At 40.4% G+C, this 14999-nt stretch overlaps 1 protein-coding gene across 4 annotated transcripts in view; it reads right to left on the reverse strand.

Annotated features, from left to right (window-relative positions):
* Nucleotides 1–14999, reverse strand: part of GLIS3 (GLIS family zinc finger 3) — a 431194-nt gene that overhangs the window by 285115 nt on the left and 131080 nt on the right. For 2 of the 4 annotated variants that reach the window (XM_036433938.2, XM_036433937.2), the window contains 2 exons: nt 8954–9161; nt 917–2018 (listed from right to left, as the gene is read on the reverse strand). In XM_036433938.2, coding sequence (XP_036289831.1) covers nt 917–2018; nt 8954–9084 — 1233 coding nt within the window. In that variant the 5' untranslated portion in view covers nt 9085–9161. The remainder of the gene's footprint in view (nt 1–916; nt 2019–8953; nt 9162–14999) is intronic. The other 2 variants (XM_045580161.1, XM_045580163.1) reach the window with 1 other exon arrangement.

Genomic DNA, 14999 nt, shown 5'->3' on the forward strand with positions numbered 1-14999 from the left:
CAAGTTAAGTGAGCTGTCTGAGATTGGGCAAAGCTATCTGTGATCCCCAGGGTGATGTCCTGCTTATAAATACAGAGGGTTTCTGTGAGGTGTGAGATGATTGTGAAATCATTTCAGAGCCATATTATTAAAGCCAGTTTTGCCAAGAAACACAGATAGTTCCAGGATTGATGTTGTGAAAGGGGAGGCAGAGGAAAAAGACACCATGCTCAATTCCTTCAACCCCAATGGGACATATTTCCCTCTTGGTTCTTTCCCCTAGACTTCTTTACAAAATTCTCTCTCTTCAAAATTCAGTGAGATCCTATGAGAGTCTGTCCCTGTGGTGTCCCCTGGGTGTTTTATGCCAGCTATAAATCACTTACTAGCTTCACAATCCCAGAATGTGCAGTGTGCAGGCAGATGAGAGGGTCCACACAGGCAAGAGGTGTTTACTAACCAATGGCTAAATGGGAGTTCCTTTCAAATATCAGAGCCAGCCCGCCCCAACCCCATTACTAGCCGGGTCAGTAGAGAGAAAGAAAAATCACAAAATATTGGCTTTGAAAAAGACATAAAGCTTACTGGGAGCGCAGTGTGTGTTCCTCTGCCCTGCACATTTCGGCAACTTTACGTAGGTTCCTGGCATCTATTTTCCGAGACTTTGGACATTGTGGCAGATCAATGTCCCCTGACATGGTGGGTCATTTACATTTGCAGGACAGAATCAAGAAGTGAAGGGACACTCAGCAGCTAATAATTAAAGAAACGTTCCCCGTCCTCACATTGAAGAGAAGTCAAATCTCATGGATACCTAGACCTCCACGCACCATCCAAATCCCATAAAAGGAGAAAATGCCCCTTGTCTTGTGAGCCGGCCAACTTTGGAAAAACACATGCACTTTCCCGGGGCGCCCGAGGGCCTTGAAAGACTCACCGTGCACTTGTTGGGCTTCTCTCCGGAGTGGACTCTCATGTGGATCAGCAGCTTGTAGCGGGCGTTGAACGGCTTGTACCTCCGAGGACACCCTGCCCAGAAGCAGGTGAAGTCTTCCCCTTTGCGCTGGTCTATGTGCACCTTCTCGATGTGCCGCACCAGCTCCTCCTGCTGGTCGTACAAGGCGCTGCAGTCGATCCAGCGACAGCAGTGCTTGCCCCCCACGTCGTCCATGTCCCCGTCCTCCTCCAGGGCCAGAGCCGGGGCGTGGGACACCAGCTCCTGGTGGTGCAGGTGCGGGTGGGCATGGTAGGGGGGAGGGGGGCCTTGGGGCTGGAGTGGCAGAGGAGGCAGAGGAGACGCGGAGGGCAGGTCGAGAGCCCCTCCCGGGAAGTCGTCCAGGCGCTCCGTCTTCAGCAGGCCGGCCGGCTGGCCCTCGGGCCCAGGCAGGCCGTGCTGCACCACCATGTTGTTGACCAGGGGCTGGAGGCCTGCGTGCTCCAGCTGCTGCATGCGCTCGTATTCCAGAGCGCAGTCCTCCCCATAAGCCGGGAGCACCAGGCCGCCGCCGGCCACCCGCACGCCCTTCTGGCTGCTGGGCACTGCGCACGGCTGGGGGATGCAGCTCCCGCGCACCCCCAGGAAATGTCCGTAGACCTCAGGCTGCGGGGACATGTTGGCCGGGGAAGCCCTGGACCCGTTGATGTAGGCCACCAGGGACGTGGGAGAGGTGCGGATGATGGTGTTGAAGTCGATGCCGATGCCGTCGGACAGCGGGGACAGGGACAGGGCTCTCTTCTTGGAGCGGGCCGAGTGGGACCTGGCTGAGGAGTGGCGGGGGCTGGAGTAAGGAGAGTGGCTGTTTTCCATGCCAAAAAGATAGGACGGCAGAGAGTTAGAGACACTGTTGCTGGACATGGCTGTCCCCGGAGGAAGGCTAAAGAGGTCCCCTAGGTCGGTGCCATTCTGGGAGCTGTGGTTGGCGGAGAGTGAAGGGAGAGCCCTGTAGCCTTGAGTCCACTCTTGTTTCACGCTCAACGCCGACTGGCTTTCCGTCAGACTCAAAGTCGTGGACGCCAAAGACTCACGTGAAATAAGGGACCTAGAACAGCAGCCAGAAGGGGTAGAAAAAGACAAACATTTTAGCAGGATATAGATTGCTTAAGAGCTAAAAGAACATTTCATTGACAATCCCTTAAGTAGTTCCCCTAATTACATTCTCGGCTAAACACACATTCTTTGGCTAAGATAACACCCAGGCTTTTAGTTCCAGGTAAATAGCATTTTACCAAGAACAATAAAGGCTAATGCTCACTGGACTAATAAAACAAAAGATCTATTGTTATACATAATCTTAATACTTTAATGATAATAAATAGTCCTTGCTTTATTCTTTAAACATTTTTTTTTATATGTGGGGAAAATTCGAGACCTGTGAATGATTATTGATGCCCGTGTCAAGGCAAACCAAATAAGCAAGTATTTATTATGTACCTACTGAATGCAAAACACTACAAATAGGCACTGAAAGGAATACAAGTCTACACAGAGTCCCAGTCTTTGAGGAAGATCAATTTGGTGAGGTAAAACATAAACCCATGCTTGCCTTGAAAAAAAGTAAATCCTGAAAGTCAAAATGTCATCCCAGATGTATAATAATGCTCCCTTCACTTGGCAACAATCCCTCTTCTGTTCTTCTTACCCTTTTTTAAAGCATGCCTCATGTAGCAGTATTTACCTGCATATCAAAATAGTTTCTAATATAGCCTAACCACCTTAAAATTCATTTTGCTTTACTATGGCATCATTACCTTAAAAATCACTGAAGAAGAAAAAAAAAACACCTTTGTCCCTTGGATGGAAAATTTGTTACACAAGCTGGAAATAACTGTATTTCTCAATCAGACATGAAGTGTATCATAAAAACCTGGATTACTTACATGTACCTACATTGAATTTTAGAGATCTTTTTTCTGACAAAAAAATTAATCAAAAACAAAATTATATAAACACTGAGTTTTCAGATTATTATGATCTCTGAATGCATAATAATCTGGTCAATCAGTGTGTGTGTGTGTGTGTGTGTGTGTGTGTGTGTGTGTGTGTATTAGAGGCTCGGTGCATGAATTCATACATGGGTGGGGTCCAGCCAGCCTGGCCAGGGGGAGGGGATATGGATAGTTGGCCGAACTGCCTGATGGTCAAACTTCTGGTCGAAAGGACAATTTGCATATTAGCCTTTTATTATATAGGATATACACTGAGTGGTCAGGTTATTATGCATTCAGAGATCATAATAATCTGGCCACTCAGTGTATATATATTTTTCCCATATACTACTGCCAAAGGAACTGAGGGAAAAGAGAAGCATTCTCACCCCATCTGCTCTTCTTGCTCCTTTTTACAACATGGAAACTAGGAACACTGTTTCCTACAAGCATGAGATATTAGCCAGAAAATATCTCAGCTCTGAAATGCACAGCATAAGGTGATAGATAACACCATTATGGATGTGATGTTTCCATCAGGAAAAGTAATGTTTACCAATGACAAACACAGCAGGAAGGTACGTCCAGTTGCCCTTGACATAGGTTTTTTTTTCTTGGTCTACATCCTTATATTCGGGCTGAAGTCCTTTTGCAAGCCCCAAAGTTGTTTCTAAACCATCTGTTTCTAAATTCCCCATGGACACTTTCAATTATTTTCCCAGCACACCTGCAGCGTGCAGCTCTCCCTGAAGAGCTCAGGTGAAGGTTCCTGATGATTGAATGTCAAGGACCTTTTGGTCCCTTCCCAGGGAGATCCAGAAAAATCAGTGGTTGTGTCATATATGAGGCAAAGACAACTGACTTTGCTTTATGCCCCAAGGTTGAGAGAGTTTACAGAACATTCTCAAATGCTGTGTTTGCTTGGTCACTGTCACACTAAAGCATTTCAGAATTTTAAGCAGCAAGTAGCAGGCAGAAAGTATTTTATCCACTTGTATGTACTCTGTATATGCAATTAGATTATTTGCCTATACTGAGACATGTTTGTTCCTTTGTCCAGAGACATTTCATACTTTTCTCAAATGATACTTAACTACAATTCAATTTAAATCTGAGCATAAGCCCCATGCAGGCATGTTCCTTAACTCCTCAAACATCAATTTCTAAGAGAGTTATTATATACTTTTTTTCCCCAGAAAGCAAAGTCTATATTCTACTCACTAAGGAAATAATATTCATAAAGAATTCTCTTTTCTATCTCAACGTGTAATAAGAATAAAATTTCCAACAAATGGCATTTACTTATTGTCCCTCATACCTCCCATACAATTATCTTTCAGCGTTCTAATCCATAATCTCCCTCAAATACACTAGCTCTCAGTCAGAGTCCACTTTCCAAAGATGTTAAATGCTGGCTGTCTGTACTATGCCTGAAACATAGCTAACTTCCTCAATAAAATTCAAAGCCTTCCCACAAAAGGATCATTTTCATCTCCCCCAGCACCCACTAGGGTGTTAGAAACATAGTACGTTTCCAAAAAAGTGTTGATTAAGAAAGTAAATAATCAATAACTAAGTAAAATAACTTCTACTTAGCCCAGTCAGCATGGCTCAGAGGTTGAGTATTGACCTATGAACCAGGAAGTCATGGTTTGATTTCCAGTCAGGACACATGCCCAGGTTGCAGGCTGGATCCCCAGTGAAGGGCATGCAGTAGGCGACCAATCAATGATTCTCTCTCATCATTAATGTCTGTCTCTTTCTCTCTCTCTCTCTCTCTCTCTCTCTCTCTCTCTCTCTCTCTCCCTCCCTCCCTCCTTCCATCCCTCCCTCTCCCTCTCCCTCTCCCTCTCCCTCTCCCTCTCCCTCTCCCTCTTGCTTCCTCTCTGAAATCAATAAATATTTATTTTAAAATAATAAACAAAATAACTTCTATTTAAGGACCAAATTCCTTATAGAAGCCCAGGCTGGTGTGTCACTCAGTGGTTAGAGCATTGGCCCTTATACCAAAGGATTACAGGTTATATTCCAGGCCCCTGAATGGGTTGAATGGGAGGCAAGCAATCCATCAGTCTTTCTCACATCTCTCTCTCTTCCCCCCACCTCTCTCTTTTTCTCTCTCCCTCCATCCTTCCTCCCTGCCACTCTCTCTAAAGATCAATGGAAAAAAATATCCTCTAATGAGGATTAAAAAAAAAATCTTTATAGAAGTAAAAATGAAGCAGCATTTGATGGGCAAGTCACCTACCAGTTGGATCACATACATCCATCATTGATTTCCCCATATCATATCCCACATATGGTTCATAATACTCTACTTGATTAAAGGGCCTGGTATAACAGGCTTAAAGTCACAAAAGCTATAATTGAAACCCATCGTTCTCTTTCTGCAACGATATACTGAATGACTGAGAAAGGTTCCAAAGGACTCTCTCCTATAGCCCCTGCTGCTGCACACACCAGGCCTATGGGGAAGAAGCTCCATTTCCATATGGTCATCTGATCCTTGGCATATTATTTCTGGTGACTGGTTAATTTGGAGCTTTATGTGAAAGAAAAGCAATATGGCTCAAACAAAATAAAACCAATATGAAAAACTCAGAAACTATCAGTGAAACAGGTTAGGGTGGCTAGTGACGCAAGAATTCAGTAACTCTCATGGGGCCATAAAAGGAGTAATGGCCAAAGTGAATGACTTGGTTCAAGGCCGAGATCAAAAGAAATACTAACTAATAGATCATGTGCAATTCCTCAAACTGAGAGAGAGAGAGAGAGAGAGAGAGAGAGAGAGAAATCCTCTAGAAGAATTAGTGCTGCATCTAAACACAGAATGGCTTTATAAAATGTTAGAACTTAGAGCCCAGACTCCATTCTCAACACCTTGGCCTCCTCTGAGCTTTATGGACACAGTCCAACCCAAAAGGAAACTCTAGGAAATTCCATCCCCAGAAATCACCTCAATAAATTCTGGATTAGGAGAGAAAAATTGGTGCCTTTTTGGACCTGGATTGACATTATTAAATTGGTGGTTCAACTTTTATAACTGAAAAACTAAGTGATAAAAGACAAAGTTTTTAGACTTTCTGTGTCTTGGGTCCATCATCTATAAAATGGTAATACCTGCAGGAAGTTTGTAAATATTCAATCAGAAAATGTAGAATTACAATCGATGTGAAAGCACTAGCAAAACTAAACATATACAAAACTCAGGCAATCTCTTCTGCTTCCCAACTTTTGCCAGATTTGTATATGAAGTGACTGTAAGGAGGTTATCTATCAGCACCTCAGCCTCATCACTTTAGGGAAAATATAGTATACAACGGTCTCCGTATTGCAGTTTTTACACTGCCCAAATTAAGAATGGCTCCTGGATATTTAGGAGGGTAAGGTATAGTTTGCATTTCTCATTAAGTAGGGCTAGTCAGAAATGGTTGGGAAATTAATGAAGGCAAATATACAGCATTAGGACATGATTCTCATTGGAGTATACAGGAAAGGAAGAGTGCTTTTCCCATGATGAGGCACTCCAAAAAAAAAAATATTCAAGGGGGTCAAAAGAAGAAATGCAGTCAATAAATCTTTACTACCTACTCAATGTTATCAGTAATTAAGAAATGCAAATTTAAAAAAAACAACATTTTGTACATCAAATTGGCAAAGTAATAAAAATAATAATTCCTATATTTGATAAGATATGGGGAAGAAGGAACTCTCAATACTATTGGTAAGTATATAAATGGGTAAATCTTTTCTGCAGTATGTTGAAGAATACATACCACAAGGCTCAAAACTATACATTTCCAGCAAATCTTACTTCTAAGAAGTTATTCTAATACCCAGAAATAAGCAACAAAATATTTACAGGATTGAGTCAGTATGGTGTCTTAAAATACTTAAATAAAGGAAAAAAATAAATGCCCAGTAACAAAAGACTGATAAAAAAAAGTATAGTTGTATTTATAAAATTGAATTATTAGGTAGAAAGAAGCCATTATGTGATGCTGAAGACTTTTGTAACAAAAGAAAGAATTTATATTAACTAAACAAAGTAATTATTAAACTATGTAGATTATTAGATCAATCTGATACAAAGGAAAACCTGTGCTTATGTGTTTGCATATAACTAGAAGGTTGTATATCAAAATTCCATCCATGGTTGCCTGTGCATGGTCAGATTCAGGATGACTATAATTTACTGCCTTGTGCTTTTCTATATTTTCTATAATAAGTATGAGTTACATAGATAATCAAGAAAAACAATAAAATTTACAACTTTTGATAGGGTAGTCATTATTCAGACTAAACAGTTCATGCCCCCTCTCCACAACACTCTCCTGTTGGATAAAAAACAAAGCTCATTCTCTCTCCATCCTTATTTCTAGGCAGCAAATGCCTTCAAGTTGACTGTTGCCTTCTGTCCTTTCTCTCCTCTGATAGGACACACAAACCAATCATCACAAATGCGACCCTTTCAAATTGCTAAAAGTAAGTTTCATACTTCACCAAGCCCCTTTCCAACTTTTGTTTGTTGCCCGTCCTGCAAAAAGAATTATTTCAATAGGAGGACTCACAGAATACATAGTCAAAAACATATGTCCATGCATCTTTAAGATGTTGTCTTTTAAGGATATAAAAATTATGCTAAGAAACCAAATATGCCAAAAAACACTAACGTAATAACAGTTCCCTGGCCAAGAGACTGCATTAGATAGATGGTTACAGCAGCTCATGCTAGTCCTACCTATCAGTTTCTCCATTAATTATATGACTCTCTGCCTTCTAGGCATAGGCTGGACAGGGAGCTGAAGGCTTCCCAATGACACCTACCCCGCAAGTACAGTTAATTTTACATGCAACATTCAGCAAGTCTGAGGAGGCCCTCAAGGCATTAATCATCAATGGGGAATAGACAGCAGCAGCTTCCCCTCACAAAAAAATCTCAGGTGAAACACAAGTTTCCCTATCATAAAATAAAAAAAAATGGCATAAAAAATTATCCAGGAGCTATGATTTCTGAGTCTCAAACAGCAGCTAGGAGAAAGTGCAGAGTTGACAAGAAGGGGAAGGAGGAACAGAAGGAAAAGAAGGAGGAATTAGGAGAAACAGGGTCCCAGAACTGCAAAGCTTTTGAGTAGATTTCCAGGCTCCTCCTCCCCAAGAGGAAGCACAGGTCAGGTCCAGGAGTCAAATCCCTTTGCAAAACCAGAACTAAGAGGCAAAAACGTTGGATTGAATTTCTCCAAAAATGCACTTCTAGAAGATAAAATAATTCATTTCAAACATAGAAACGGACCTTACACATTGCACAGCATTTTGTCTTCATGCCCCTCTAATGTCAACCTTAAGAGATATATTTGTCTGAAGGGGTCATTTAACTTTTCCTATTTAATTTCCTCCTCTGTAGAGATACACAGCATTTATTAAACCTACTTATTCTAGCACCTAATTGGACACTGTGTTGAAATGTTATGTAACTTATACTTGAAAATATGCTGTCCCAGACACATCGTAAAGTCTTGAAATTCATGATTTCTATCTTCATTTTTTTCTACTGTATTCCTAAACTTTAACTATTATACTATGCAGACTTGGTGGATGGGGGGATAGATTTATAGACAAAACAGTTATAAAGCAGCCTGGAGATGCTGCAACATACGCACTGAAAATGAACAGGTACGATAGATGCACGTGAACATCTCAATTTTCTAGGCCTTGACACATGACTTGCCTCTCCAGGAAATGACAAATTAATTCACTGGAATTTAGTCAATGAGGTCCCAACATCTTAAGTTGGGCATTCCTTTCATTCACACCACAAAGCAGCAGGTGTTAAACTATTCCTCCCAATTAAGATGATATGGCACATTCTTAATTTTTATACACATTCCCCTAAAAAAGCTCAAATTAAAAGGGTAGCTTAAGCAAGTGAGCATGCGCACACGTGTGTGTGTGTGTGTGTGTGTGTGTGTGTGTGTTCAAGAAGAGAAGGGAAAACACTCACAGGGTATGATTATACCATAAGAAGGGGGAAATAAAAGTAACTTGAGACCTGGTATCTGAAGGAGGTATATTCAGGTTGGCTGCATTCATTGCCCTCTGTAAGCTAGGACTGATCTGGTTGCATGCTGTAGAGACCTGGCTTGCTGGAGGTGAAATGGGTCCCAGTCGCTGAACCATCATGGAGCTGCTGGTGACCACTAGATTGTTGCAGCTGCCTTTTCCAATGGACTTGCACTGAGGCCCAAAGCCAAGAGCCCCTAAAAACAAATGAATCAGGTTAGCTTTCATGTTCCTTACATCAGAAATCAGTAAAAAACACACAGGTACACACTTCTATCAGGTCCCACTTTTAGAAACAGTCCTTGGATCTGCTTTTTTTAGTTATTGGTATTACCAAAAAGCTTTCAATTGTAATGAAAAAAAAAAAACCATAATGCTACAACTCATCTAGAATCACCACTTACACAAAATGTGCTTACATTTTGCTCCTTCTGTATACAAGTGCCCACTTACATTATTTTGTCATCTCCTTACCTAAAGGGTTAAAGTGGTAAGTAGATGGGCTGACTCATATCAAAACAAGTTTATTCTATAATAGAATAGCTAATATTTTAACTGGCTTACTTCTTTCCAATTCTGACCTTCCAAAATGCCTCTTTAAAAGGAGATAGTCTGGCTCTTGTCTCTCCATTCTTGATTTCTCCTCTTCATCCAATAGACTGTCATTGGACATATAGCCAATTTTTAAAAAATCAGGATGAGAGCCATAAACAAAACACTCATTATAATTAGTCATAGCTTTTTCTTTTCATTGTAACAATCTTTGAATGTAGTAAAATTTGGTTTATACCCAAAAGGGAAAGAAAAAAGAAACCCACAAAAATCTGTGTCCTTAGGGAGAAGGGAAAAGCAAAGAGGAGAAAGGCAAACACTGACGTGACTCACTTACAAAAAAATAAAAAATAAAATGGTTGAATCATTCTAGACATTCTTTTTACATGGACATACTTCTTCAAACATTTTTTTTTTTTTTTTTTTAAACTACCTGGTCAAGTCTCAGTGACTGTACACTCTGTTCTCATTTCAAATGAACAAAAATAAGTATGACCTCAGTTTTTAACAGATCAGACCCTAAATATTTCTCACCAAATTCTCCATGTTTCTCATTGATATACGTGGGATCAAAGTAGGTGGAAAGGATCACTGGAACTTTCCTTAGTCCTAGAGGATACGATTTCCTATTTTGTTTGCCCAAAAATGAAATACATAGCCCCAAAGAGGACAGTCATCTTTTGTAATATTCTCTTCAGAGAGCCCAGAAAACTGGATAAATAAGACCTTACAACAATGGCTATGGTCTCATCAATGAAACTAGACCTTAAAAGTTCTGGGAGAGTCCCAGCATCTTCAGCCAGAAGAAGCCTGCTGGAGGCTAGCCCTCTGAAAACTAAAACCCAAGTGGTCGCTGCCTTGTTCAAGGCCACACAGGGATTTTCTGACAGACAGGAACAGATTCCATTAGGGTGTATTTTCATGGTACCTGGGTGTTTAGGTGTTGGATGTTTCATTTGTTCCGTGGAGACATGACAAGATCATTAGCTCTAAGTGAAAGGTTCTCTCAATTTTTTTTTTAAGATACACAAACCAGAACCTTCCCTCTACCTCTTTCGCTGCAGCTTATATCTGATGCATCTTCTATCTAGTGCCTTGAAAGGTAAGTTATGGATTATCTGTCTCCATAACTCACATAACATGCATCATCAGGATTTCATTTCCTTATCAAGAAAAATGGACATACTTTTATGCAATAACTATGAACTTAGTATCTTTATATATTTTATAAAACTACATGCCATTTGCTTTTCAAGTCTCTTTTTACCTCAGAAAAAATCGCCATGGTCCTTAGCCCAGACCACATCCCTACCAGTCATGGCTATTAAAAGCTACAACCAGATGTCAGGTATTTTGTCAAATTTAATGTCATATATTTACCTAAGTAACTCACTCATTTCATGCTTGTTTTAACCTCAGTAAAAAAGGTATTAATATCTACCTCTACAACAAAGACACATTAGCAGCTAGAACAGCTCACCCAAGAAATACTACTTGGAGGCAAAGCATATTCACACATTCTTGCATCAAATCTAAGATACCATATATTGTAAGGCCTATCACTATTTTATGTACCAGTAAGAACCTGAACTGTCAGTTAAACTAGTGCATGGTGTTGAGATTTCAGAGATGTGCTGGTATGAAAATATGCGCTCCTTAGAATGGATAAATAGCAATATGATGGCTGAGAAATGTCTAACCTTGTCTTGTTCATGGTCTTCTCTGCCCTGCCACATCCTTACCCTAACTTGTCTACCTAAATGAGCATCTCTGCACCTTCATGGTCTTAATTCAAAGGTCACATCTCTCCGACTACCCACCCCAACTGCCAGCTAGAAAGATATGAGCAATTCTTCTTTTCATTCTCCTACAGTCCCTTACAAAAATCTACCCCCAAACCGTCAGGGAACTGTATCTACCTCTACAATAGTTCAGGAACTGGTGTAGAGGTAGATATTAATACCTTTTTACTGAGGTTAATTTACATTCCTGCCACCCCCTCCTCATTTATACTTTAATTCTCTTTCAAGGTGAAGCCCTTGTTTAAGGAATCCTGCTTCCTCAGCACTTAGCCCAGGGCCTAAACAGAGCACAAACACTAACATCAGTCAATGAAGTTGAAAAGAAATGAATGGATGAGGACAATGGGGGGTGGGGAAAGAGCAGAGGGTGGGGTGGGAACCTGGTGGAGGGGAGCTATTGAGGGGGGGGATGGGGAGGGAAACACATTTGTAATAATCTGAACAATAAAGATTTATTTTAAAAAAGAAAAAATAAAAGATAGTTATACACGTGAATATTAAATACTAACAAATTATTTTCACAAAAACTTTCCTGTTTTTCTTTTTTAAAAGGCAGTGCCATTTTTCAAAAACAAGTTCTAATTAAGTCAATCCTTTGACAGATTCCACAGCACTGCTAACTTCCCAGCCTCTCTGTGATTTTTACTGTATTACCTCCCACTCCCAAATACACTGGTCAAGTTGAACCTCATCTAACCACAGAGGAGTGACTGTTTCTGAGTGTCACATATAGCATCCCTGATGCCTCAGGCTAAATGGTAAATGTCTTAGGAACAGGTAATGTTTGTGGCACAGTTGTGAGAATGTTCTGGAAAATAGTATTTGTCTCAAAAGTGTAGGCAAACAATTTGACCTGGGGTCACTGTGTTCAATCCAATAATTTTTTTTTTCATAATTCTAGACAAAATGAATGCCTCCAGACTACTCAGAATTGGGCGAAACTAGCCTACCTGGGATCCATCCACCCCATCCCCACCCCAGCTAGTTATGCGACTTGGGCACATTATGTAAACATGCTTTATTTCCATGTCTGTGTCCTCTCATCTGTTAAATGGAAATAAAAATAATATCACCTCATAAGGTTGTTTTACATCTAGTATTAATTACACATGTAAAGGACTCAGCACATAGTCTAGAACACAGTAGGTACTCAATGGATATTAGATGCTATTATTGTTGTTGTTGTTGTTGTTATTATTATTATTCATGACTGCCATGGCATTTTTGCTTCATTCTCTTTCTTGAAGTTAACAGTCCTAATTCCTTGCATAAAACAAGATAGTAAATTATTCTATTTATTTCTCTACCCATTGCCAATGTTCTATCTGCTTTCAGTCTGGAGCCAATTTTTTTAAAAACCAGGTGTCACAAATAGCAAAAAAACGTTTCAACTGGCCAAGTTTGAATGTTCCTTGGCTTGTCATTTGCTAAAAACAAACTATATAACTTTTCTGACTACCAGATGTGCCAACTACTTGTGCACCAGTTTTCATTTTGAAATACCACTTTTTCTGCTTTTTAGCAACTGCACACTATTTTTTAAAAATGTGTTTATGGCTCAAATAAATATCTAAGTGGATAGCGTTCTGAGTACCACATACATTCTAGCCAAAATCACTGCATGCTGGTGAGAAGCATAAATGTTTGTATTTTCCAGTTTCTAAATAAGAGGTCATCTCAGCAGAGATATGTTTTTAATTAATATCTTCCTTAGTTTAAAGGGTTCTGGTGAAGTCAAATAGTTGACTATGTCACAATTATCCTTGTTGAGGCCATGTCCTTCAGAATTGTTTATGTTTATCCACTGATTCCTCTAAAAATGACATAGATATTGGGGAAACACAAAGGACATATATATGGGAGGAGAGTAGGAAGAAATAACCAAAATGTCTTGATTATTATACTTCATTCGACTGACACTTATCAAATGCCAACCACAAGCCAGACAGTCCTTGGAGACAATAGTGAGCAAGATGGACAGTCTCAATCCCCACATATTCAGTATCCTTGTCATAAAGGCAAACACCAAACAAATCATCTCTAATAATAAAAGCATAATATGCTAATTAGATCAGGCAGCCAAACAACCTTCCAGACTTCATCCTTCGGGACAAAGCCCTGGTGGTGAGGCCAGCTGAACAACCTTCCAGACATCATTCTGGACAAAGCCCTGGGGGGGGGGGGGGGGGGGGGGGGGGGGGGGGGGGGGGGGGCAAGGCAGAACTGGTTAGGGGCAATGAGGTAGGCAGGTGAGCAGTTAGGGGTGATCAGGCAGGCAGACAAGCAGTTTAGGAGCAATCAGGCAGACAGAGTGGTTAGGGGTGATCAAGCAGGCAGGCGTATAAAATAAAATCTCACAGAGGAGCAAATAATATGCAAAATATATTTGTATAGGGTGCTATATTTGTGGGGTGTTACTCTGAAATACAGTAAGGCATGGGTAGCTGGCTAAAAACACCACCAAAGGTTGAGAATTAGAATAAAATAGCTGGCTTCTTATATCCAGGGTCAAAGATTTTAATGTCACAAACACTGCAAATGCTCCGAACTGTGCAAAACCTATGGGAGATAAGAAATATTGGGTATAGCATCTAGCCTCCATGGACTGTACAATCTCTGTAGAGATAAGATATACTCACTTAGGAACAATCTGATAATGATACTGTACTGTATGGGATTATAAGCATGAGGATGCATCATAGAGACAGGAGTTCAGGAAATAGGGAAACTTCTGTTTATCAGTTTATTCATTGAAGAAGAAGGATTTTAATCACCAATTTTATTTAATTCACAAAGGAAGTCCTAAGTTGTTCAATGATAACAAATAAGGTAGGGTCCTGGAGAGCGCCATAGTCAAACAGCTTTGGGAAACCCCTAACACGGCAAAGTTAAATATATCTCTTTATTACAGATTTCTCAGAGCCTTTATACAAACTGCAAATGTATAAAATAAATCTCCCAGAGGAGCAAATAATATGCAAAATATATTTGTATAGGATACTTTTCTCTCTCTCTCTCTCCCTCTCTCTCTCTCTCTCTCTCTCTCTCTCTCTCTCTCTCTCTCTCTCTCTCTTATGGACTCTCTTAAGACTGGTATCCTAAGGAACATACTTTGGAAACAGTAAGTTAAAACATGAAGTATGAGCACATGAATGAGAAGGATTTGCTAGAATGTAGACATGAAAAGAGAAGGGAAGAGACATGGTGCATACTGGGGAAAATGAAGAAAAGTCACGATTGCCTTCAAGAGGGGAATGGGCAAGCAGAAGAAAGGGAGAAAATAGTCTGAAGACCTGGACATTATGCATTCACCAATGGCTCAAACCAGGCTGCACATTAGTGTTACTAGGAAAGTTTTTTAAAAATGAAAATTCATAGGTTCCACCTCAAATCAACTAAGCCGGATGAGGCTGATTCCACTGGCCTGGTGACATGCACGTAGGACCCTGTGTTACAGAGATTATAAGGTATATCCTTATTGGAAATCAAGTTTACCCAAGATTAACCTGGTAGAGATGGGGAGAAATGCTAGAGGAGGACATGAATTTGGACAAATAATGAGGAAGAGGCCACATGGTGGTGAATGACCGCATAAGACAGCCATGGTTAGGAAAGCAAGTTCAAGTAAGACTGACAATGTTATAATTGCCTGATAAGAATTTAGGAGATCAAGTCACAAGA

The sequence above is a fragment of the Pipistrellus kuhlii genome, unplaced genomic scaffold (assembly GCF_014108245.1).
Source record: "Pipistrellus kuhlii isolate mPipKuh1 unplaced genomic scaffold, mPipKuh1.p scaffold_m20_p_12, whole genome shotgun sequence".
Classification (NCBI taxonomy): Eukaryota; Metazoa; Chordata; class Mammalia; order Chiroptera; family Vespertilionidae; genus Pipistrellus; species Pipistrellus kuhlii.